The sequence below is a fragment of the Aspergillus welwitschiae genome (genome assembly GCF_003344945.1).
Source record: "Aspergillus welwitschiae strain CBS 139.54b unplaced genomic scaffold BDQ94scaffold_7, whole genome shotgun sequence".
NCBI classification, from domain to species: domain Eukaryota; kingdom Fungi; phylum Ascomycota; class Eurotiomycetes; order Eurotiales; family Aspergillaceae; genus Aspergillus; species Aspergillus welwitschiae.
The window spans coordinates 905,952-930,296 of record NW_020798701.1 but is presented as its reverse complement, the minus strand read 5'-3'; the positions used below and the strand labels follow the sequence as shown (position 1 = coordinate 930,296).

Below are 24,345 nucleotides of genomic sequence, written 5' to 3'. Positions count from 1 at the left end.
CCAACAAAAGTCTCTTGGCGAGACAGCCAGGGTAGGCAAAACCCTTGCATTAAGCAAATATATAACCTTTCTGGCTATCATACGAAGCAAAGAAGCTTGATAGAGGGGGTTAGTATCTACTACAGCATAACTTTGTGGCTTGGCCTTTACTACTCTGAACCGGCGTTGAGGTCGTTCAAATGGACATTGGAGCTGCCTAGAACTCTTAGAAATCTTGCCAAGCCTGGAATCAAAGCTTATTAGCTATAAGCCATAACCAGATGGACATGGTGCTGGATATCGTGGTGCATCCATGGTACCAAGAAGGATTGAGATTGGAAGATTGGCGCTATCCGTGTGAGCGACCATAGCTGTCCACCTCGTTTCTGTACCATGGATTCCAACCCCATGACAAGCCATTCTCCTCGTAGACGGCTTGATCACGAAAACGCAACACTTCAGACTATGCTACAAGCATTGTCAGATCGACTATTTCTACGAGACGATGTCTGTTTCGGAGCTGAAGAATTCAAACACAGTCTCAATCTCTTCCAACTCTTCGAAACGCAAGGTCAACATGCGTGACAAAGAAGATAAAAGCTACTTTCTTTACGGTTTTGGACACAAGCCCGAGCAACTATGTCTCGGCCATCTGTCTTTCGGAACATACTCCAAACCGATAAAGGATTCCTTGTGGTATTGTCCAGGGGTGAGACTCGAGTAGGAAGTGACACTCGTACACGAAATTCGATACATACTGACATAATTAATAGGGTGGACGAAGTTCATAAATGGGCAAACGTTACTAGAATTGACAATCAGTGGTTCCGAACGAACCCATCGATTCATATATCATGTGATGTCAATGCTCTTGACTTAGTTACCCTGGGAGCCTCATTCCTCAAGTCCCGGGAAATGTTCGTACATGCGAAAGCAGGGCGGAAGGTCGAGCTGAAAGAGTATGCAAAATACGCATTACTAAACTGATCTGAGCGTGAACTAATATGTTTTCCAGTCCTCGAGAGTTTCTGTCTGAGAAAGTCTTGGAAGCAGGCCGCTGCCGAGAAACACTCGAGAGATGGCTAGTCCTCGACAAATTCTCGTTGAAAAACGCACTCAGTCGACCTAAAATTTGGTATCTGACTGGCCTCTACGAGTTGGAAGATACCATGAGTCTGATAGGAGATACCAATACGATTGGGCTTCGAGGCGGTGTCTCCGCTGAACTACTCGCCCTCTTGGCCGCAGCTCCAGTAGGTGCGAGTGCTGAAGTCGCACGGGCAAAATTGCAAATGCAAAGTGTCCAAGTTAAAGAACCACTTGTATGGGCCGCAAGGTATCAGTTACTCGATGCGAAGTATCTGTATGTTGAAGATGATGAACCTGTGCCTCAGAATTTGGTCAGACTCAAGGGGTCGCCTATACTTTCCAAAGGGGGTTTCCGTGACTCCGAAAAGGATGCTAACTGCGCTGAGCTCTCCCTGGTTGAGCCTAATCCTGACTTGGCAAGGGAGGGAGACTATGAGGAATGTGAGGAATATTGGAAGCCATTTCTTGCGGCACAGAAGGAGCTGGAGAAGGTTGAAAAGAGTGGACAAGAGGAGTATTAGCTGCCCTTTCTGTTACAGTTGTGTGTCGATATCCTTGGTGTTGAGACGTTAAACACAAGTGGAAGGAATTGTATGCACCTTCGGGCAGAAGGGATATGTATGCTTACCTATTCTCTGAATTCAACGCTATGTCGGCATGTTCTGTTTAACAGTCATTGGAACTTTCTCTTTCTATTCGTGTTATCATCAGGACTGCTACCGACTTAATGCGCCTGGGTCTAGGAACTTGTTACAAATATATCCATCTAAGGTTAAACATCCTGTTGCTACATGAAATACCTTAAATTTGGTTACATCAGTCTATCTCATCCACATGAACCGTGCGAATTCTTCCCTTTATAAACAGCTCCTGTTCCAGCGCTGGCGTTTGCACAAGTCTTCCTCCACTGTCAAGTACCCATTCTTGATTAGGAGTTGGGTTTCTGATCACTAGCGAGGGCCAGGGTACGGCTTCAGCCATGTTTCCATTCCCGCTTAAAACACGGTCAACAATGGAAACATGGATCATCTCATTGGTAGGCTGCGGATCTCCACTGCCAACCTGCCTATACTGGAGGGGGGTTCTTTTTGACTTCCCGCCCAAGATGGTCTCCACTGTCCGAGCGAAACTTCCCGTACTGGTTTTCCCCAATGCCGTCGCCCATGGCGCTGTGTCTGTCTCTAACGGTCGCGGAGGACGGTCGAAGAGGTAGTCCTCGATATCGAAACTCAACTGGTTATGCTTTGTGCATTGCGCGATCATCCAGGCCAAGGTAATATTGGCCAGTCGGGGGTCATGTCCTCCCCCACCCACATCTGTATGCACCCCAGAGAACCACACTTGGAGCAGCTCCTGACCTTTAGCATTCTCTGGCAGATGCCAGAGCGTGGGCTGATATGCGCTTCTCTCTTCGTCCAGTGCTAAGGCATGGAACGCATACTTGACCTTCCTGGAAAGCAGAGTATCTCGAAACTCGAGTTTCTCCCCGGACCAGTGTCCGAACAACCAGGGCTTATAGAAACCGACCGTATCCCAGACCCCAACAATCTCCACCGTAAACCGCGGGAGAGGATCACGGAAGCCTAGCTGTCGGCGATCATCCTCATTGTACACTGGTAATTTTCGGTTGTAGAAATCATCATATACCGTGGCGAAATTGTCCATGCCTCGGGGTGTCAACAGCCCTAGTTCACAGACTATACCCGCGATCGCTCTGGCGGTATAAGCACCCCTAGAGAATCCAAAGAAGTAGATCTTATCGCCCTCATCGTAGTTATCCACGAGAAAGCCATAGGCGGCACGGACGTTCGCACTGATTCCAATCCCAGCGACTCCTACTGCATGTGTCAGAAATGTCCATGGAACACGGTCGGGTTCACGTCTAAGACACCGTACCTCCGAAATACTTGTCCGCTAGGCCGGTCCCGACGCCCTTTTGGTAATAGATTATCTGAGGAATTTCTTTGTCTTGTCCATTCTCCTTCACAACTGCCACGCGACTCAAAGTGCGCGTCAACCGCGTAACATTGGACGGAGGTTGACGAGTATCTGCGGTGGAGTCTTTCCAGGTACCTGAAACAACCGACCAACTTTTAGCACTGATATAGACATGTTCAGCAGTGCTACTGAGCAGACTTACCATCGCAGCAGACGATAAGACGTTTGGGTGACATTGTTTAATCCGATAGATGATCCGCTATCCTGTGATCTGAGCCCGCTTTTCGCATGCTATTTTCCACACCCATCATGAACATCGTCGTAGAACCCCTATTCCATTTATTTAGACTTGACGAGAACTCAGCTAAGCCCCAGCCACTGTTAAGGCAGTCAGCCTCAAATCATTTGCCCACGAACACGAGATCTCCCGCAGACTGGGCAAGTTTGGACGAAGCCAAGATTTGTTCGTATCCAGCAGATATTGGTGATCTGACGCGGCGTTCCTTGGCTACAGCTGGTAGGGAGTGAATCCTACAACGCAAACATCCTCCCTCATCACAAGGAAAGTCAGATGAAGAACAATTTATTGGGGCCATGAGGATTATAAGTGGATGTCCGCACAAACTTGGTTGGAAAATGGGAGGTTAGACGCGGATGCCATTCCCACGATGAGGGGGTGGCGTTGAATACGGATAACTTTAAATAGTAGAGTTAGCGGATCGACGAATACGAGGTTGACAGCCCTTTACGAGATGCTGTTCAAGAGAAACAGCGACAGCATGATGTGTAAGGCTCTATTGAAAATGATCCGGGTGATACTCGACAAGCCTCTAAGATGGCAATGAGTGGACGAATCCCTGCATGCACAGCCATGCGGCTTTTGCGGAATTTTTGTCAGTCTAGAGACCATTACCTCCTTGGACATCTCTTCCTCCTTCTTCCCTTTAGTGCGCAAAAAGGCTGTTTATCTATAGATTTAACCGATTCGAACGTTAAAATTGCTTATTCTATACATCCTACTCGGATGGTCGAAGTAGCCATCCAGTACAAGTGTCTACGTGAAATGCGTTGGTGTGAAGAAATACTATAAAATAAGCTTATATTGGCTCACAGAAACCATGGAACGTGCTGGAGGCCGAACGACAGCCACCAAAGATGCAATACGGTAGACCGATCTAGACTAGAACAAACGGAATGGTAATGATGATGAGAGCCAAAGTGTGATTCGTGCCACATTCTCCTCGTCAGAACTCTCTGAACGTATAATTGACCCGTTGCACTTGGACTTAGGGGTCTCAGCTTCGTTTTGCTGCCCACCAACGCTAACATAATTCTATACATCCTCAGGCTGACACGCTTGTCACAAAAACCATGCCCGTCAAAGACTACGGAATCTGGAAGGCATTTCCAGCTCACTACGAGTTCGAGGATCGTTTCGAGGACCCCAAATCCCCCCACCTCTCGCTATACTATCATGACAATAATGCAAAAATGCCACAATTTGACCGTGAATACCGACACAAACATAAGGGCAACCCGCCAAATAAGCTAAAACCAAGGGAGATTCCTGGATTATTCCGCGCAGCAATCAACATCAAGTCCACAGCCAAGGAGTCCCGGCTTGCATATTGGGTAAATCATAACATTGTCGAGCACCCCATCGCCGAGAAGCTATCTAGCTTGGACTTCGGCTTCCACCCAATTGATCAAATCACCGATTTCGATGGTAAAGGTCTGGACTATATTCGAGGGAATCTCTTCACTACAAAGAGCGGCCGTGTTCTTCCCCACGACATCCCTGGCACGAATAACGATATAATCGACGTTCTAGAGCCCGAAGTAAAAAAGGCAATTCATCACAAAGCTACTATCTATCTTTTCGGCTCTATGTTCAACACCAGAAACGGAATCCACAACGTCCACATGAACCAGGGCAATATCCCGCACTTTGTCAAAGATGATGGCGTATTTCAGGATGGTGGCCTCCTCATCGAGTACGACGATCACTGGACTGGCGTGTTTCTTGCATTCGCATCCCAGGCCGCTCACACAGATGACCATAATGGACATGCTTTCGCAAAACACGTCGTTACTTGGGCAGACATTCTACCCCAAGAGATTATTGAGAATTCGGTAACGATCAAGGAGGCACTTGTCAATCCACGAGGCAGAGATGATCGGTCCGCCAAACAAAAAGAGTTCGTAACGCTTGAAAACCTTACAAACCACAGAGTAGCCCTCTCATCATGGAGGGTTCATAATGCTGCTGGTCAAGTTCAAGCGCTCCCTCAAAATGCAGCTTTGGACTCTCGAGCTATGAAAAAGTTCGAGATGTCAAACTGCCCTCTTTCTAACAACGGCGATACTATCACCCTACTTAATGAAGAGGGACTAAGGGTCGATGGAGTAAGCTATGGGGCTCGGCAGGTTGCCACAGAAGGCCGTCCAATAGTTTTTGCTCATTAAGTTTGAGGCAATTTGCAGCCAAGCTGGATGTTTTAGTCTTAACAGTGATGGTAATGCCGCACAACGCTGGGTAGGCAACTATGGGAAAATTTGTGACGCAAGAGTACTCTTCCATCTCAGTTCCGTTTTACGAATTGTTGATCCAGACTGTCAGATATGGCTACGCTGTGTTAATCTCACTAAGCTAAAGAAAAAATAAAAAATAATCTTGGTATTGTACTCAGGGATATCATTATAGTAATTAATATACTTGGCATACGGTCAATATATTTCGACTGGGTCACTAGATGTTTGTGGCGAGACATGGCAGATGTCATTTGGCGGCCACGGTACGCTCTCATAGTATAGTGTCTAGATCGTATAACGAAAAAAGATCGCAATGACAAGGCCTCTTTGTTCGTCCCCTCAATAGCACAAGTGAACAAAAACTTTACAAATTGTGAAGGATCCATGGTTTATGTAGCATGGCTAGATTTCAATATTTTAGCATTGTGAGAATATTTGCAGTAAGTGGGGTGAGCGGCAACCTTATCCACCGAAGAAACAAAGTTGAAAAGAATAGGCCACGTCTCGAATTCAAGATCGGGCCACACCATGGTTTCTTGCTTCGGATAAGCATCGATAACTGATCAGATTGAGCTATAATGTACCATGGGCCCCTGCAGTCTGGCTGTCTGCGGAAGTAGATTTCGTGTAGCTAGAGTTTCTGTTCGTATGTGCAGTGCGGAGAACTCAACACTAAAAGCCTATCATTGGAAGGAGAGCACCTACGGTGCGGTCGTACTGCAATCGACATCAATGTCATTATGACGGCTTCGGGCTAGTCATTGTTATTTAGTTAGAAGTTAACTGTCTTTGCTGCTCTTACGCAAGTTGTCAATCAGGGAGAAAGCAATTATAAGAAGACGACACCTTGACGTCTGATGCCTTGTACCTCAAAACCCACATTTCATCAATATAACGGCCAGATTTACGCCACATACCACGGCAATGCAGGCTATTCTTTTCCTTTTCACATTTTTTGCGCTGGCATCACAACCAGTGATTGCGTGGGGCGACGTTGGACACCGAGCTATAGCCTACTTGGCTGAGAAATACCTTACTGATGCCGGCTCAAATCTCGTCAACGAGCTTCTCGCCAACGACAAGAACTATGATATCTCCGACGCCGCAACGTGGGCTGACACCATCAAATGGAAACGACCGCTAACTAGACCCTTGCATTATATCAGTACGCTGGGAACTATATCACAAAAGATGATATATATCTAATTCGGCTTCAGATCCAGATGATGAACCCCCAAAGTCCTGTTTCGTCTCATACCCCCACGATTGCCCTCCCAAGGGTTGCATTATCTCACAGATGGCAAACATGGTAGGTTACTGACCTGAGTTTATCAGCGGTTCCAAATACTAACATTGTTACATCACAGACTCGTCAAATCAATGATCGGGAAGCCAATATGACCCAACAGAAAGAAGCCTTGATGTTTTTGATTCACCTGTTTGGGGACTTACACCAACCCCTGCACGTCACAGGAGTCGCCAGAGGTGGGAATGATATTCATGTCTGCTTCGATGGCAAGGATCACTGTAACAACGACACCAAGAGATGGAACCTACACTCCGTCTGGGATACTGCCATTCCACACAAGATTAATGGCATAAAGCACAGTCTGAAACACAACCCTGAACGGCTGGCATCGGCCAAGTGGGCCGATAGGCTCCACCAAGAGAACAAGCTGCGGCCAGCAGATACCGAGTGTGCAAATACCCAGGAACCCTTGGAATGCATCATGCAGTGGGCGACGGAGTCAAATCAGCTAAATTGTGATTTCGTGATGAAAAAGGGGCTTCAGTGGCTTGAGAAGACCGACCTGGGTGGTAAGTACTATGAGGTAGCTGCACCTATTGTTGACGATCAAATCTTCAAGGCGGCCATACGTCTCGCCGCTTGGATCAATGCCCTAGCGGAGGATAGGGGAACAGCCGAGAAATTTAGAGGCGTCCACCTTCAAGGTGATCTCTGAAGTCGGTAAATGGTGTGGTGTATCGCCAGTGGAAAAGCACGCCTTTTCTTATGATTCGTTGTTTGTGCTTGCCTTCCAATAATAATATGTATCTGGAAATTAGTAAAGAATCTGTACCCGTCATCTTATTAAGTCATCGTATATTACTACTTATATGTTACCTTCGTGTATGTACATCACATCAACATGAAGGATTCAAACTTCGCTCATAATCCGGCAACGCCCATTTAGCTATCCATTCCGATTCAAGCACATCTTTAGCTGTCGGTCGCTCTTCCGGCCGGAACGCCAACATCCTGCGGATTACATCCAAGAAAACGGCTTTCTCTTCCTCCTCAATCGCGCCCCTCCACTTTCGCCTCCATTTTTGTATGTCTATCTCAAATGACTCCTCGAAGGGAGGCCGTTCGTTTTCCAGATAGGCTTCAGTAGGGCACCCGTCCTCCGTAAAGAACTTGCTTCTTCCTTCCCCGCGCTGCCACCATTCCTGGGGCATTGGTCCCAGCACATCCATATGTTGCGCCACGGTTTCATCATCAGGCACGATGTCCGTACTGAATATAGGCTTCATGCCAACAATCTCCAGGTCGCCGTAGCTAAACTCCATACATCCGAAGAATATGTGAGCGGTCCTTGCGGGTCAAACCTGGCCTCTGGGGAGCGAAAGGCCGGAGGTGTATGGCAGTCTTTCCCAAGTCGAATTTCTGAGGCGGGGGCGAAAGCCTCACCAAAGTCACTGAGAAGAGGACGAACGTCGGCCAGCGTCAGTTTTTCAGCATACTTTCCTAATAATAGGGGCTTAACCGCTTTCGTTGGGACATTAGGTGGGAGGCGCTTTCCATCACAACGCGTGATGGGTACTGTCTCAGGCTTGCCATATTTTTCGTACAGCTCTTTGACGGAGAGTGTGTCAAAATTAGATGGGGGCTTGATCAGAACATTGTTCAGGTGTATATCTAAGCCAAAGATGTGTATCAAATTAGCTCATAGGATTCGGCATTTTCATATCATCATGACCAACCTCCATGCACGTATCCTTGTGAATGTGTATATACCACTGCTTGTGTGAGTCCATAGCATAGCGCTCGAGCCACGTCAAGAGGGAAAAGGCGGCTGAAGGAGATCTCCCTAAGATTGCACTGTGCAGGAGCTGTAGTGTAGCATGTATGAGTCCCATTAGGACCCTGTACTTCGAACTGATCTAAAAGAATTGGTACTAAATCGGGTCCTTGATGTGGTAGCGAAGTGGAGGAGCGTGGCGTTGAGAGAGACCTAAGAACTGTTGCTTCACGCGGGAGCGCGTCTGCTGTGTTGACTTTGAGCGCGACGTACCGCTTGATGACAGTATCGTGAGCAAGCCAGACGGTCGAATAGCCCCCGAATCTAATTTATCTACAATGTAGTACCGATTATGTAGCATGTCACCAACCATAATGGGGTGATAGCCTCCAGGTACATATTCTTCAAGCGTTTCCACGCCTTTGATCCAGTTATACTCGACACGGTCCCTGGCCATTGTGGAGTTCAGCCGCGCAAAAAAGATAGGGTCGAACTTCTGGGGAGACCAAAGGGGTCTTGAAGTTGATGATGTACAAGATGATCGATTTAAAAGGCGCAACAAACGGGCTAGAAAGGCTGAATCTTCTGCAGTGGCGTATCATGGTTTGTCGCCGTGATAATTGCCAAAAAGGTGGCCTCGAAGCGCCTTCGTCCAGCCACTGACTTACCAAATTACGAGGAAGGGGTAGTCAGGCTGTACGTAAGCAAAAGCTGCTACCAAAGTGATCACGTGTTAATGCACATAGTGACGCTGGCGCTGATAGATTGCAGATCTAGATACGATTCCCTCAGTTGTTGGAGAGTTACTTACACCAGTTTGTAACTATCATTGCTCATCCAGTCCTCTAATGGAATAGTGAAATGCCAGATAAGGCCATCATGGGACATTCGGTAGCTAAACTACGTGAACGACGACTGGTGCCGCACCGTCGACTGAGTTGTGAATATCCCACGAACCTCCTGCCTTAAAGATTCAAGGGGCCTCTAGTAAAGCAAGTAATAGATATGCCTTGAAACAAGTGAGGTGAACTCAAACTAAATATTCGAAACTCAAGCAAAGAACTGCCTGTTGAAGCCAGTCTCAATTAGCGATGTTGCGATTTGCCCGTGCCTGTTAAAGAACAAGAGTCGTGCCAGGTTTGCTAAAGATTTATCTTTCCACCATTTCACCATGATTTACCATTTCCTTAGTCCGCTGGCTAACCAAATGGCGGGCTTCCGTGCTACAATCATACTCCGTGTTCATCCCTCTGTGTGGAAGAAGGAATTAAGCGACGAGAGTAAAGTCTCCAGACTAGGCGTAAATAGTGTTGGGGTCGGCACAGGAAGCGGCCCAGACGCGATATGGACTAGAGTACGCAAGCGCCATGTCAGCAAATCTTGACTTGTGTCTGGGAACTATCTAGATCTACCACATACGTCGTGCGAAGGGGGGAGGGACAGCTTGGCGGAGGAATCGTCACACAGCCCCCATCATCAGTTGTGATGGACGTTCGGTTGAGGAGGTCAACGATCTGGGGAGGAAATTCCCTAAAGTTGGTGAGGTAGAGGCAGAATTATGGCGGATCAGTGCTGAGAAATGTATTTGCGTTAGCTGGAGCTCTAGCCCATGTTTCAAAAAAGTTGGGGTTCTTTGCGATACTTACTCAACGGCAGTCCAGCACACTTGCCATGGTTGGTTGCAGTTAACAGTGTCACCGGCTGCGGGCTTGATGATTCTGATGGCGCTGGCGGTCGTCAGAAGGGTGTCAATGGCAACGGAGATAATTTGCATGATGAGAATGATTTCTCTCTTGCTTCGGAGTGTATATTGAGATTTCTGCTTGAGGATGCGTTGCTTTGATCAAAGCTGTGGAGAGCCACCCTTCTTATATCTGCTATGTTGACCCTGACGCAGCTCTGCTCGCTTATCCTCTAGGTTTGGCCCGGTGTTCTATCATGGCAGTCAAGGGTCCTATGACTAGTACTTGGCACAGCCACTGTCATTACGAGATAAGCGTCTGCGTGCATGGGTAGAGTTGAATTTCCAGTTCTTGATCCTAATTTAATGCTCCACAAATCATTGTTGGTGGTTGATTGAATCCTACGTTTCAAATATTGCCTACGAGTGCGCAAGAAATTAAGCCAGCCAATACAAGAGACAAGAATAATTGATATATCCCATGATACCTCGTGTGATCTTAGAGTGACAGTATTCTTGACCATTGGCGAGCCTGAATCAGGCTTCCTACTCCAAACCTTCCTCTAAAGCGTATACGGACACGAGAGAATGGATTTGTTATCCGAGTTGCTTCCTTCTTTGGCGTTATGCGTTGTTTCAAGAGGGTCGTAATAAGGTTTCTCATAATCGTATCGTATATTCACGAGGTGGCCGAGAAATAAGCACAATTCAGGTTATACCAGAGCACTGGGAATGTGTACCACCATGGATACTTGAACATGGTCTGCAATCAATCCCTGCAAGCAAAGGTTCTGTTTCATGTCCAGGCGATGATAAGTGTATCGAATCTTCGGACGACTACCCGTGGTCGTACGGCCTTCGGCTATGCATTATCACCTGCCAGAAGTCACCAATCAAAGTCTCTTCCAACGTAAGATTCCATATGACAAGATCGATCGAATTGAGTAATGGAGCTACTGCATTAGGCTGTGTTACAAGAGATGGATCCTCGTGAGACAGTTGGCTTTGATATGCGCCGTTGGTAACCGTCTCCAGGATTTCAGATGTGTTTGACGGGTATTGAGAAACTGTAAATCATGAATTTAATAAGCCTCGGTATCATCTTGATTTGACTGGTGCAAGGTGAAGAACAAAGTTTGCCAGGTAGTCACCATCGGAAAATTATTTTCAACCTAGACAAAGGATACCCGGGCCGTTGAAATCCATGATACTATCCCCGAAAAGGACATTACCAAATGTAGTGCTGGCTACTGGGGCGTCCTCCCGTGCACCGAGCACTGCATGATCGGCGTTCGAAAACAGTACGCTTGGCGATAAGGTGGGTAATATGCGATAGGCTATTCGAAATAGATATATCTGTGACAGCTACAACGGGGGCATGGATACGCCGTGGGTTGCTTATATGAAGTGGAAATACCAGGAGCCACCGGATATCAATTCTAAAGGTGTTATCATATCCTGCGGTGAAGATGTGGGCTGGGGAAAAGATAGAGATAAATACTTAGGCTAACGTGATATCAAGAAGATGGGACCACCCTAAAGTAGCTATTTATGCAGTCTTCCGTCAGTCGTTGTATTTTCTGGCCAAACTCAAGGGCATGATCGAGGCAGGCCAATCCCTCTCCGGAGCCTCAATCTTGGGCACATATAACGAGTTCGCCACATATAACGAGTTCGCCCTTAGCGTGTCTGCTGTGGAGTACCTCAGATGTCTGCAAAGCACGTCAGCAAGGTGAAGTTTGATTGTTCCTGATAAGGGGCTTACCTCCGGGCATCCTAGAAATCCCAAATCCCTCCTTTCCACGTTCCACATCGGCCTTCCTCGCCAAGCGTTCGTAGCTTGTCTAGTTTCTCAACACCAACGAAGGACGGGACCATTTTGTACTCTCGATCCACCCTTCTCATTATATCATTATGGCATCTATTGCCGTGGACCCTCCATGAGTCCGGTATCTCCAAAAGGGATCACCACACCGCAGGACGGGAAGATCAATTGTCCGGTGTCGCTTTGTTTACGGCGTCGAAGCGCCCGCCACAACATTCGCTTCGTTCTCCATCTCAGCAAAGGACTCTGTTCCAACATGTGGCCCTTCTTTGTCCCCTCAATCCTAACCCCGGACTATACCTGGCCGGCACCCGCCGTGTCAACTGTCCGGAGAACCACCCCACCGGTTCCCGCCGTACCAGGCCCCATCAGCAGATGGCTGTGCGGTAAGGCGCATGGTTTTCTCTACCATGTCTCCCGATGCTACTGCTACCTATTCGGGATATATTTCGATCCGCAAATTATTCAACTGCCCTTCGGGCTTATATTGAAATGGACAGATCGCACGAGTGTTGAGGAGGTCATTGCAATGCAAATGGTTCGGGCGGCTGGCATTCCAGTCCCAAGAGTCCTCAGCTGCGGCGAGCACGTTACCCCACACTTAACGCGCGAGGTCTCAATACTCATGACGAGATTACCGGGATTCACTCTAGTGAACCTTGATGACCCTTTAGAGGTTGACGATGAGGGTCCGTGGCTCGAAGAACTCAGAACCTGCGTCCACGCTATGCGCGAGTGGGAGCCGCCAAGTCAGGAAACCATCTGCTCGCCTATTGGAACGGCCCTCCGAAGCTCGCGTGTCCCTGATCATATCATGGGCCCTTTCATAGATCACAAATCATTCTACCAGCACCTTTTTGCGCCAGCATCACAGCACGGTTTCAAATCTATTAATGAGTATAATGAGACCCTCGCTACTGCGAGGCAGTTACAACAACGCCCTTATAGAGTGAAATTCACTCATGGAGACTTCAAAGCTCATAACATTCTAATCAATGATGATGGACATTTGTCTGGCTTTCTCGACTGGGAATCTGGGGGTTGGTATCCTGAATATTGGGAATTCACAACCGCAATGAGGTTTGGGAGAGACAGCTGGTGGTATCAGGTCGCTATGTGGATGGGCGGTCACAAATATAAAGAGGAGTTGGAATCGGATAGAGCTTTGAATCTTCTAACCGTGGACTCCTACATAGCATTTTAAGAGGACATTAAACTAACTAGTACCGGGTCTCAACGGGAGAAATGCAACATTTGAATATAGTCTATGTAGCAGGGCTGCCATTACGTATATATATATATTGAACACTGATGGCGTAGATATAGCTTGGTAATCTAGTGGAACAAGAGGCGCGAACAGACTATCCTAACAGCAGACATCCTAACAGAAGCTAAATACTACGCAACACAAAATGCAAGACCAAGCAAAACAATAACAGTTCGAGATCCAATACATGATGACAAACGAAAGAACAAGACGAAAGCCAATTAGCCAACAACAAGCCCGCTCTCATGTTCTATCATGCTAAAACCGCACCCTATCATTCACCGCCACCTCGGTCGAGTGGTTTCAGTAGCAATCTTCCAACAGCTGCTGCACTGGCTAACAGCGCATCTTGCTGTTCAACCTTACCATGCTTTATGCTCAATATCTTATATGTACAAGTGCCGTGAGGTGGAGTCGTGGTGTGCTATTTATCGCCAGCTACTGCGAAGCGTCCGGATGGGTATGATTAGTGCAGTGGGTAGCCTGGGTAGCCTGGGTATTCTTATCAGCACTCCTTTGGGCGATGCTTTTCTTCGTCATGGAGGTTGGATAGCACTTGAAGTATCTGGGGGTGGAACTTTTTCACTCTCGACTGTGAGCGTCTTTGCGAGCCGTTCCACAGCCGGACGGCGTTTCACTAGGGAGCCATATTTTCCCTTCCCATGCTTTGTAGATATTTGATACAGTGCTAGGACCAAAATAAACTCATGTACCATGTGAATATACCTTTAGTTGGCAGAGAAGCACAAATGAAGAATAGTTAATTCAACCCTTGATAGCACTAAGCTACCGTAGTTGTCACGGGTCAATATTATTCAAGCCTTGGTTTTATACTGCCAGCATATTTTGCTTCAGATTGACCAAGGAACGTCTCACTAAGCTTCTAGTATTTTCCCGCCATAGATCAAGCAGTAGTGTCTGTGACATATCTGCCACAAGTGGACCAATAGACGCCACTACCAATCATTTTGCATTCTGCCAAAGTGTATTGACAAGCCCATTTTCATGCCCCGTCCAAAGCTACGAAAGTCCCAGTATACCACCAAACATGCCTACCAAGACCTCGCACCCACATTTCTCGCTTAACTTCACCTCCAAAGACGATCCACCCACCCTACTAAAACAAAGGGATATTCAATCTATGTTGTATTAGAACTGATGATTCTGAAGTGTGGCATGCTGAGAAACGCGAGCGCAAGGTGATGGGAACCCGTCTTCTGTGTGAGTTGATGCTATAGCCCTACTTCTAAACTTGAAATGAGCTTTCTTTACCAAGATCATGGTGATGTTTTGTTGTGGATCTGCTTGTGAATCTCGCTAATCTCTTACCCCTCCCAGTCTTACCTGTCTAATAAGTTCTTTTAAGTTCGAGAGTAACTTCCAAGGACGGGACGGGTTCCAAGGTGTGTCACCGTGCGTTGTCCGGGGAAAGCGGACCAGATGGCCCGCGGAGGTCACGGACCATCACCCGCCCCACAGAATGTAGGGATCGGCATTCCAGCATCACTCATGAAATTGGTATTTCGCAGAATCAATGGGAAACGGGGGACTTAAAGCACCCTAGCTAAAAAGCAGCGTCAGAAGCTTCCTATTTTTTTTTTTTTTTTTTTCAATATCCTACAAATTGAAGCATCAGAAAACGGGCCACGAAAAATATGCAAGGCTGTCATGACCTTGATTTGCGAGGGTTTGGCACGGCTGTGATCAGATCACTACACTATACTCTATAAGGTGGATTATCCGAGCCGAAAAGGTTGTTTGACTCTCACAGCCTAGCGGAGGCGAGGAGCTTTTCGGACAATGGCTCGAAATAATGGCCTATGCTGAGTGGCCCGTGTCATTTATGGCACCTTGTCCAAGAACTCAAAAAGCCTCCGAGTCCCCCAATCTATCAGCCCCCCCTTAATGATTGCGTTCCCCAAACCACCATCAAGCCTAAACCCAAAATCGCAAGCTAGTCACCATGCTGCACCAAGCCAAAGACATCATTGCTGCCCTCGATGCAGTACAACCTCTGTCGTCTGGCACTGACGAAGTCGATCGCCTCGCGATTCGCGCTGCAGCCTACCGACTGCTAAACAGGGTGGAAACACCCCATGAACGAGCGTGCGGTTTCTGCTTCGAAAACCCTATTGTTTTTGCTGCTTTGCAAACGTGCATAGATTTGAACCTTTGGAAGTCCTGGACCAGTCTTGGAGGAGGTGAATTGACGGTGGATGAACTTGCCGCATTGACAACGCCTCATGTTGATGTCAACCTCCTACGTAAGTTTCTTCTGGTCGTGATCGTTGCTTTCTTTCTTCTGTGCTGAAACAATGTTACCTGTGCAGGCCGATTCCTCCGCCTCCTAGCAGCCTTCAACGTAGTCGAAGAAACCGGACCCGACAAATACAAGTCCACCCCGTTCTCGTACGCTATTGGCGACGACAGCACCAAGATCAAGGCTACGCTTCAAGCAGGGTACGCGGATTCCATCTATACCCTTGATCACAGAACTGATTCCTGCAGAACATACCAATATCTCCCCGCGGCATACAATCTCCCCACCTACCTGGCCAAAACGTCCTACCAAGAACCAACCGACATGAATAAAAACAACTACTCAGATTTCGACCCCGCTGGCCTAAACTTTTTCGGTCGAGTAGAGCAGAGCCCCTCACATTTTGAAGCTTTCATGGGCCACATGGAATGCTGGACGGCGTTGAAGACTCCGTGGACTGATATCTACGATACAGCCAAGCTCCTGCACGATGGCGAACCCAACGACCACTCTCCGTTTCTTGTCGACATTGGCGGAAACACCGGTACTGACATCTCCTACCTAGTGAACAAGCATCCAGAGCTTCGTCGCGAATCGGTGGTCCTGCAAGACCTCCCCGATGTTTTAGACAAGATTCAGCCCCCGCTGGAGGAGAAGATCACACCCATGGTGCATGATTTCTTCCAACCGCAGCCGGTTCAAGGTCCGATTCATACCTAGACCTCAAATTTCCAAGGTAATGATTAACTGAGACAATTATAGGCAGTAGGATCTATTTCATGCATGCCGTTTTGCACGATTGGTCGGATGAACATGCCCGAACCATACTCACTCATACTAGGGATGCTATGAAGAAGGGATACTCGAAACTCCTGATTTACGATATTGTTCTTCCACCCGTGAAAGCGAGTATGAGTCAGGCTGCGATGGATGTGCAGATGATGTCGTTGCTGGCGGGTTCTGAGCGGACGGAAGGGGACTGGAGGAGGTTGATCACTGATGTGGGATTGCGGATTTGTAGGTTCTGGCCGGATCGGCAACAGTTTGAAATGTTGATTGAAGTTGAGGTTTCATGAGTGAAAATAGGCGTATTGAAAGCTACTTGTCGTCCTCAGTCAGTTAACCCTGATAGATTCGGAATGCACGATGTTCAACCCCTTTTACTCCGCTTTATTACATCTATATACAGCATTTCTCCCACGCTCAACCTGTTCATTCATATAACCTCACCTAAGTACATTGAAAGGTTTTTGGAAAGACTGAGACACATGTGATCAAAATATATACTGAATGTTTGGATCTTTATAAGCTGTCATGACTGTATTCCATGAACTTACTCTAAAGGGGATTTTCGATTCTAGGAGGATGACAATCGATTTCGCTTTGAGAATATTGAAATAAAAGGTACGCTTTCCTTCATAATATACATTTTAAAGCAGAATAAAAAGCTCATAATTGGTATCACAACACTCAGGCAAAAGGCAGAGATTCAATCTTACAAGTCTCCTTCCTGAGCAGGTGAGGGGCGCCAGATTGAAGACATGAGAAAGAAGATAAGAAAGGCAGAGTGTTCTTGCGACTGCATCAATTAGCAACCTCTTCTATCGACTCAAAATAGTTCAACAATACTCAACACTTAAGTGTTCTGATAGAACGCCCACAGCAATGGTTCAGGCAAGATTGAAGACAACTTCAAGATGATGGAGCTGAGTCAGACCGCATTGTTTCTTTCCTCCGGCTGACAGGGATCGCGGGGTGGGGCGCAGCGTGCCGATCACAGCTTTCAGATAAAGAAGCTCACTACGGAGTAGTGCTGATGCCAAACACTTAGCGAGCCCAGAGAGAAGCCTAGCATCCTGTTGGGATCTTCGCGATGCTTTCCAGAAACGGATATTCTGACGTCCGGCCAATTAGGACCGGCCAGGATCACGAGTTGTCGCCTCAGTCTCACTGCCTCAGCCAGATCATCGCCATCTTTCTGCCACGAGGCTGAGCAATTCGCTATATATAAAGCCGTCAATTTCTGCAAGAATGGAATTTATTTTCCAAACCAGACTCGTTCACAGCAATGCATTTTTCTCATTCCTCTCTTCTTCTCGGGGCAATATGCGCATGGGGCCTTGCCAGCCCTTTGCCCTCAAGCACAGGTCCTACAGTCCACCTCCATGATTCCAACGTCTGGTTCAAGGGATCGGCAAGCAACTTGACCGAATCCTTCCTCAATATCCGCTTTGGTGAAGACACGAGCGGGAGCAACCGCTTTGCTCCTCCGAAACCATACAACTATCCCTCCGGCTCCGTGGTGAATGCCACCCAGTCCGGCGCAGCTTGTCCTCAACAAAAGGACCCTATTCCTGACTTTCCCATCTTCGACAATGTCACTTCCATCTCTGAGGACTGTCTGACGCTGCGCGTTGATCGGCCACTCAACACGACTTCCTCAGACCGTCTACCAGTGCTCGTCTGGATCTACGGCGGCGGCGACACCATCGGCCAAATCTATGACTCTGCCTATGACCCAAGCCTCCTGGTCTACGGAGCTACCCAGAAAGATGTTCCCGTTATCTACGTGGCTATGAACTACCGTCTCGGTATCTTCGGATTTGCCTCATCCCCCGCCTTGAACGAATCAAACTCCCTGAATGCCGGTCTGCTGGACCAGCGCTTAGCCCTATGGTGGGTCCAGGACAACATTGCAGCCTTCGGCGGCGACCCAGACCAGGTCACCATCTTCGGCGAAAGTGATGGCGCAACAAGCGTCGGACTTCATATCACTGCCTATGGCGGCAAAGAGTCCAAAGTGCCCTTCCATCGCGCAATTATGGAATCAGGCGGCGCCACCGCCGACACCGGAACGGCCAGCAACAAGTCAGGCGAGCACACAGCTACCCTAACCAGCCTGGTCAACTGCACCGCGTCCTCCAGCCAGGAGGAGCTCGAGTGTCTTCGTCGTCTCCCCATGAAGACTCTCCTCAACACAGCGTACGCCTACGAGCTCACTCTCAACTCCATGGGCGGCATGGACGTTTTCATCCCCGCTGCCCCCTCACCCTTCATCCCCGATGCTCCGTCGAAACTCCTCCGAACGGGCCAATTCTCCCGCAACATCGACCTCATCTCTGGTTGGTGCGAGAATGACGGCTCATTCTTCACAACCACAACTCTGAACTCCTCATCCGACATCGCCGCCTTCTTCCAGGACAGCTACCCCAACCTCTCCAACGCCTCCATCGCCAAAGCCCTGGACCTCTACCCCGTGTCAGAATTCTCCCCGGACCCATCCGGAAACATCTCCGCGCAGTACTTCCGCGCTAGCCAGATGCACCGTGACCTGGACTTTACTTGTCCCAGTCTCTTGACAGTCCAGACGAACGTCAAGTACGCCACTGACCCGTCCAAGGTCTCGAACTACCTCTACGCACTCAACCAAACGGCCTTTGCGGAGGTCTTTGAGTACTTGGGCATGACGTATTACGGTGTTCCGCACTTTAGTGACATTATGTATCTGTTTAACTCTGTTACGAACGGCTTGTTCAAGGATGTATCGACGTCGTCGGATCGGGAGCTTGCGTCTGAGATGGGTGCCAGCTGGGCTTCGTTTGCCTACTATGGCAATCCGAGCCGTGCTAGGGGCAGTGTTAAGGGATGGGAGCAAGCGTATGCGGCGAATGCTAGTTCCACGACGCCTGAGTTGCAGGTCTTGGGTGGGCCGAGGATGAGGTTCACGGGCAGTGGGAAGGGAGCTGCGTATGATGAGGATTTGGTGAAGAGGTGCGCTTTTTGGAATGATCCTGTTGTGGCGAGTCAGCTAGGGGTGTAGATTTGGATTGCTGGTGAGGATGAGTATGGGCACATGCCGATCTTTGTTTTTTTATGAGATGGAAATAATTTATGAATTTTAGATGTAACGGTTTAGACACACACGTTATGATAGCTATGCAGTATACAAATATCGATCGAATGGTCGTTCTATGATCCTAATATATCTATTATTCTGACGGGTGGGTTATATTGTTATTAAAAGGCTTACCATCCTGGCCGCTATTGACCAAAAGCATATTAACTACTACTGTCCTGGCCCTCCTTAATATTTCTCGGTATGATCGATCGACTTCCTCAAAAATTCAAAACAGAGTTCGCGATGACGACATCGAACTTTCTACACCCTAAAAAGTAACTACTCAAAACGACCAAGGTGAAGAATTATCCGATCAGCACTTTGGTATTCCAGGTCCAACTCTAGTAACCCGGTTCTGTGCTGCCCTGTCCCTTTCCGGATCCATCTCCGTGCGGGTTTCCTGACATTGAGAACCGGTTATCGGCATGCCGAAAACCAGGATGTTGAACGCACTAACGAAGTATATCAGCATCTTCTACTACTTTACGTAGCCAACATTAAAATTGAAATCACAGTACCTGAATAAATAATCGCGACATAAGCTAGCAGTGAAATACTTCCGACTTCGACTGATATCCACATGCACACTCACCATGACGCTCCACAAAGCCCACACCTGCCACTCGTCAAGACCAGTGACCGTCCTCGGGGCGGGTATTCTCGGTCGTCGAATTGGGGCTGTTTTCCTCGCTGGTTCTTACACAGTGCATCTTTTTGATCCTGATCGGAATGCGCTCTCTGCCGCGGAGTCGTTTATCAAATCCTCTGAGGAGGCTTTCACTGTGCTGACGCCTTTGCCACATCCTGAGCGGGGAAGGTTATCTCTCTTCTCGGATATGAAGAGTGCGGTTGAGAATGCATGGCTGGTCGTCGAGGCAACCCCAGAACAGCTTCCTCTCAAGGTTAAGACCTTCGAGGAAGTCGATCGATACGTGCCCGTGGATTGTATTCTCGCGTCGAATTCGAGTTCGCTTAAGTCAAGACTTATGGTTCCTAACTTGATCGAGGAAAGAAAGAAGAGGGTGATGAATATGCACTTCACTATGCCACCGGAGATACGAATAGTGGAGGTGATGACTTGTGGTTGGACTGGGGAGGACTTGATGGATGGAATGATGGAGGTGTTGGAGGAGTGTGGAATGTGTCCGATTAGGGTACGGAGGGAGAGTACTGGGTATGTTTTGTTTCCTTTTCGGTTATACGCTATTTAGTTCTGATATGGTGCAGGTTTGTATTGGGTCGTGCTTGGGCAGCCATCAAACGAGAAATCCTAAACATTCTGGCTGAAGGGGTCAGCACCCCCGACGAGATTGACTTCCTGTGGAAAGAAATGTTTCAGCGCCCCACGAATGACCAGCCGTGTCAGTTGATGGATCGGATCGGATTGGATACAGTTGCAGCTATCGAGGATAACTATATTCAGGAAAGGGGGACGGGTGAGAATAAGGCAGTTAATTGGTTACGAGAGAACTATATCAACAAAGGGCGAATAGGTGATAAGTGTGATTTGGGAGGTTTGTATCCCGCTGAGCAGGAGGGTATGTCTGAGAAACTCTATGTTTTGGATGTTGGTATCGGGGAGAATAACGCAGTGAGTGACGCTGCAACGTCGGGTCGTGTTCTCGCAATGTCTCCAAAGAGTGGAAAGATGACTACCCTTGTCAGTGGGCTATCGTATCCGGATGGAATTGATATTTCTCGTTCGTGTGGAAGGATGTTCTGGACGAGCATGGGGCACGCTTTATCTGCCTGTGACGGGTCTGTGCAGTCAGCTAACCTCGATGGGAGTGATGTTCGCACGCTTTTGAAGCCCGGGACTGTGCGTACACCAAAGCAGCTCGTTGTCGACGACGTGGATCACAATTTATATTTCTGCGATCGCGAGGGGCTGAGTTTACACCGATGTAACTTTGATGGGACTGGTCATCAGATTATTATCCAGTCTGGGTCTTCGAAAGTACCATCTGAAAGGAAGGATATGATGCGATTTTGTGTCGGTGTAGCCCTTGATCGGGTGAATAGGCGTATTTACTGGACCCAGAAAGGGCCGAGTAAATCTGGAAAAGGGAGGATCTTCCGGGCTGGGATGGACATCCCTGCTGGGCAGACAGCCGGCAGCAGAACTGATATTGAGTGCTTGTTAGAGGGACTCCCAGAGCCGGTTGATTTGGAGTATGATACTCAGACACACATGCTCTACTGGACGGATCGCGGTGAGCATCCTACGGGCTGCTCCCTGAATCGGGTTGATGTTAGTGGCGATACCGATAAAGAGACATTGGGAGGCAAGATCGAACTACTGGCGACGCAGTTCCATGAACCTATTGGATTGAAACTGACGAAGAAGGGTGTTTATGTCACCGACTTGGGTGGATGTGTGTATCTGGTATGCGGGAGGAAGAAGACAGTGGTAACTCAAGGAGAAGGATGCTTCTCTGGAATTGCTATACTGCAATAGTGTCCTGGCATTTTGTGGGCAAATTACATATTCGAGCTAAGACCGCTTATGTTTTCGTTTGAAATAGATACTCGCGGAAGCCTGGGATCTCGCCACGTCTTTCGAGTTGAGCAAAATTAACACTGCCTGACTATCAGCAAGATCCAGTTTCCTCTACCCGGTGGTCTGTTCCCTGTTTGAAGGGGCTAGCGAACTTTATCAGACAATCTCCAGAGGTCCTACTGGTTCTATGGAATGCAATTGCTTGGTGAACCCTTTGTCAAGTTCCACTGGTAAATACCATCCGAGGCATTACCTTGAACATACTTGTCTTCGTAGCAAGCTCCGCTGCCAGCCATCAGGGAATCGTCAGCATCTGCGCTAGACTCGCCCTAAATATAATAAGCTCATGCTAATACCACCAATAGTACGAGAAATACTCTCAATGCAAAGTGCATAAACACATAACTGGCAGGTAGGATATTCCCCTTCTCCAAATTGGAGAAATAGCTTACTAAGTAGAATAATGCATGGATAGTGTAGCAACTTTCTGTGCCTCGGCTCATTCTGAGGGAACCCGACCCTATATATTACACAGCCAGGCTGTATTCTATTTTCCTATATATTTCGGCATCCTATTCATGATGCTGATCCAGCCAAAGAGCTTCCGATCGATCAACCGACTCGTCATACAGCCTAGTCGGAAATACATGTCCCACTTTCGCGTCATCGAGCACACTGCTCGGTGTCAAAATGTCCGACAGCGTCCGGGTGCCGTGAAAGCCGGACATGAAAGCGAGCTACGACTTGCCGTTAAGCAGTACATTCCCATCGATAATCCTCAGCCGAAGGAAGGCGATGTCACTATAATTGGGGCGCATGCAAATGCCTTTCCAAAGGTGACTCAACTCCATAGCACTTTACGCGCGATATGTACTGACCCATGTACAGGAGCTTTACGAGCCTCTTTGGGATGATATTCATGAGCAGCTGGCAAGTCAAAATAGACGCATCCGGTCGATTTGGATTGCAGATGTTGCCCAACAGGGGCAGAGCGGTATCTTGAATGAATCGATCTTAGGCCATGATCGTGAGTTGTCACCTCGGACAGTACAAGCGATCTAAATGTTCATTGACACCATTCTAGCCGACTGGCTCGATCACGGACGTGATCTTCTTTTCATGATAAATCAATTCCAGGACCAGATTCCTCAACCGCTTGTAGGGATTGGTCACAGCATGGGCGGGATGCAGCTGTGAGCATCATCTTATCTCCCCACAAGCCCCCTCTCCTAACTCGTGGCATTTACAGAGCCCATCTCTCCTTGATGCACCCATGTCTTTTCGAAGGTCTCATCCTCCTCGACCCAGTAATACAGCGCGAGAACCCAGGCCGCAAATTCGCCCAGGCATCTACATACAGACGAGACCTGTGGGCCTCGCGCGAGCAAGCAGCAGCGAAATTCAAATCGAATCCATTCTACCGGACGTGGGATCCCCGTGTGTTCGAGAGATGGATCCAATACGGGCTTCGAGACCTTCCGACCCCATTACACCCAAACACAGATGACATTGGGCCATCCGCAGTTACGTTGACTACAACCAAGGCACAGGAGTTATTCTACTTCGTACGGCCTTCCTACGTCGACGAGCGATCCGGGCTTCCCCGCGGTAACCCTGAGGAAGAAATGCATCCGGATGACCACGATGCTGATTATCCCTTTTATCGACCTGAATCTGCATGGATGTTTCGTCGACTGCCCCATTTGAAGCCACCTATTCTCTATCTGTTTGGGGAACAGTCGGATCTGTCTTCTCCGGCTGCCCGTCAAGAGAAAGTGGCGGCAACCGGTACGGGTCTGGGTGGTAGTGGGGGCGCAGCGCGTGGACTTGTTGAGGAAGTTGTGCTACCATGTGGCCATATGATTCCCATGGAGCTGGTCCGGGAAAGTGCTGAAGCTAGTGCGGCGTTTATTGACAAGAGGTTATCGGACTGGGAGTCGAGGGTTTCGACGTTTCGCAGGGCGTGGGAGCGGGTGCCGCATCAGGAACAGCTGAGCGTTGATCAGCAGTGGGAGAGGCATATTAATGGCACTTCTAAGGGATCTAAGCTTTGAGGGATCGATGGTTTGCTTTTGCTCTTTAAAAACAGGACTCAGTGAGGGCTACTGGTCTGACCCTCTACTCCGGTGAGGCTGCGGTTAGTTGCGGAAACCGAAGCAGGGCGTATGCTAGAGTCACTGGCGGGCGCAAAACCCCGGAACACTCCCTAGGTTCCCAGCTAATTCAAAATTACTGGCTAATTGGTAATGCCCAATAATTATCAATTATGGTAGAAGAACGGTTCATAACTATGACTATTTAGCTTACACTATGGGAATTCAGCAAAAGGTCACCGACTGATCAGGATATAATA

General features: G+C 48.2%; 11 protein-coding genes across 11 annotated transcripts; 8 read left to right on the top strand and 3 right to left on the bottom strand.

The window, feature by feature from the left end:
* Nucleotides 1-484: 484 nt before the first annotated feature.
* BDQ94DRAFT_167978 (uncharacterized protein) lies at nt 485-1,589 on the top strand (the record flags this gene model as incomplete). Its single annotated transcript, XM_026770959.1, has 3 exons — nt 485-699; nt 753-938; nt 995-1,589. The coding sequence occupies 3 exons, from the start codon at nt 485-487 to the stop codon at nt 1,587-1,589; spliced, it is 996 nt and encodes a 331-aa protein (XP_026629386.1).
* Nucleotides 1,590-1,884: 295 nt separating this feature from the next.
* BDQ94DRAFT_167977 (T6SS phospholipase effector Tle1-like catalytic domain-containing protein) lies at nt 1,885-3,242 on the bottom strand (the record flags this gene model as incomplete). Its single annotated transcript, XM_026770958.1, has 3 exons — nt 1,885-2,903; nt 2,965-3,141; nt 3,209-3,242. 3 exons carry the CDS (start codon nt 3,240-3,242, stop codon nt 1,885-1,887), a joined length of 1,230 nt encoding a protein of 409 aa, XP_026629385.1.
* Nucleotides 3,243-4,377: 1,135 nt separating this feature from the next.
* Nucleotides 4,378-5,472, top strand: BDQ94DRAFT_167976 (O-methyltransferase; the record flags this gene model as incomplete). Its single annotated transcript, XM_026770957.1, has 1 exon — nt 4,378-5,472. The coding sequence occupies one exon, from the start codon at nt 4,378-4,380 to the stop codon at nt 5,470-5,472; it is 1,095 nt and encodes a 364-aa protein (XP_026629384.1).
* Nucleotides 5,473-6,462: 990 nt separating this feature from the next.
* Nucleotides 6,463-7,502, top strand: BDQ94DRAFT_167975 (S1/P1 nuclease; the record flags this gene model as incomplete). The annotated part of the gene is made up of 3 exons (XM_026770956.1): nt 6,463-6,703; nt 6,756-6,847; nt 6,906-7,502. 3 exons carry the CDS (start codon nt 6,463-6,465, stop codon nt 7,500-7,502), a joined length of 930 nt encoding a protein of 309 aa, XP_026629383.1.
* Nucleotides 7,503-7,683: 181 nt separating this feature from the next.
* BDQ94DRAFT_185466 (protein kinase-like protein) lies at nt 7,684-9,163 on the bottom strand (the record flags this gene model as incomplete). Its single annotated transcript, XM_026774890.1, has 4 exons — nt 7,684-8,082; nt 8,112-8,458; nt 8,524-8,885; nt 9,006-9,163. 4 exons carry the CDS (start codon nt 9,161-9,163, stop codon nt 7,684-7,686), a joined length of 1,266 nt encoding a protein of 421 aa, XP_026629382.1.
* A 692-nt stretch (nt 9,164-9,855) lies between these two features.
* On the bottom strand, nt 9,856-10,335 carry BDQ94DRAFT_167973 (uncharacterized protein; the record flags this gene model as incomplete). The annotated part of the gene is made up of 3 exons (XM_026770955.1): nt 9,856-9,910; nt 9,981-10,091; nt 10,208-10,335. The coding sequence occupies 3 exons, from the start codon at nt 10,333-10,335 to the stop codon at nt 9,856-9,858; spliced, it is 294 nt and encodes a 97-aa protein (XP_026629381.1).
* A 1,847-nt stretch (nt 10,336-12,182) lies between these two features.
* On the top strand, nt 12,183-13,308 carry BDQ94DRAFT_185464 (kinase-like domain-containing protein; the record flags this gene model as incomplete). The annotated part of the gene is made up of 1 exon (XM_026774889.1): nt 12,183-13,308. One exon carries the CDS (start codon nt 12,183-12,185, stop codon nt 13,269-13,271), a length of 1,089 nt encoding a protein of 362 aa, XP_026629380.1. The 3' UTR covers nt 13,272-13,308.
* A 1,860-nt stretch (nt 13,309-15,168) lies between these two features.
* Nucleotides 15,169-16,670, top strand: BDQ94DRAFT_185459 (O-methyltransferase-domain-containing protein; the record flags this gene model as incomplete). Its single annotated transcript, XM_026774888.1, has 4 exons — nt 15,169-15,598; nt 15,665-15,794; nt 15,843-16,297; nt 16,357-16,670. The coding sequence occupies exons 1-4, from the start codon at nt 15,298-15,300 to the stop codon at nt 16,668-16,670; spliced, it is 1,200 nt and encodes a 399-aa protein (XP_026629379.1). The 5' UTR covers nt 15,169-15,297.
* A 949-nt stretch (nt 16,671-17,619) lies between these two features.
* Nucleotides 17,620-19,541, top strand: BDQ94DRAFT_185456 (Carboxylesterase). The gene has a single exon (XM_026774887.1). It carries the CDS (start codon nt 17,663-17,665, stop codon nt 19,412-19,414), a length of 1,752 nt encoding a protein of 583 aa, XP_026629378.1. The 5' UTR covers nt 17,620-17,662; the 3' UTR covers nt 19,415-19,541.
* A 483-nt stretch (nt 19,542-20,024) lies between these two features.
* BDQ94DRAFT_185452 (NAD(P)-binding protein) lies at nt 20,025-21,950 on the top strand (the record flags this gene model as incomplete). The annotated part of the gene is made up of 2 exons (XM_026774886.1): nt 20,025-20,666; nt 20,720-21,950. Exons 1-2 carry the CDS (start codon nt 20,086-20,088, stop codon nt 21,948-21,950), a joined length of 1,812 nt encoding a protein of 603 aa, XP_026629377.1. The 5' UTR covers nt 20,025-20,085.
* A 620-nt stretch (nt 21,951-22,570) lies between these two features.
* On the top strand, nt 22,571-24,339 carry BDQ94DRAFT_185449 (alpha/beta hydrolase; the record flags this gene model as incomplete). Its single annotated transcript, XM_026774885.1, has 4 exons — nt 22,571-22,828; nt 22,881-23,019; nt 23,077-23,185; nt 23,242-24,339. The coding sequence occupies 4 exons, from the start codon at nt 22,571-22,573 to the stop codon at nt 24,044-24,046; spliced, it is 1,311 nt and encodes a 436-aa protein (XP_026629376.1). The 3' UTR covers nt 24,047-24,339.
* Between the last annotated feature and the right edge of the window lie 6 nt (nt 24,340-24,345).

What these genes read in the sequence shown, in the direction of transcription:
- BDQ94DRAFT_185456 (XM_026774887.1), top strand. Translation starts at nt 17,663, where the DNA reads ATGCATTTTTCTCATTCCTCTCTTCTTCTCGGGGCAATATGCGCATGG.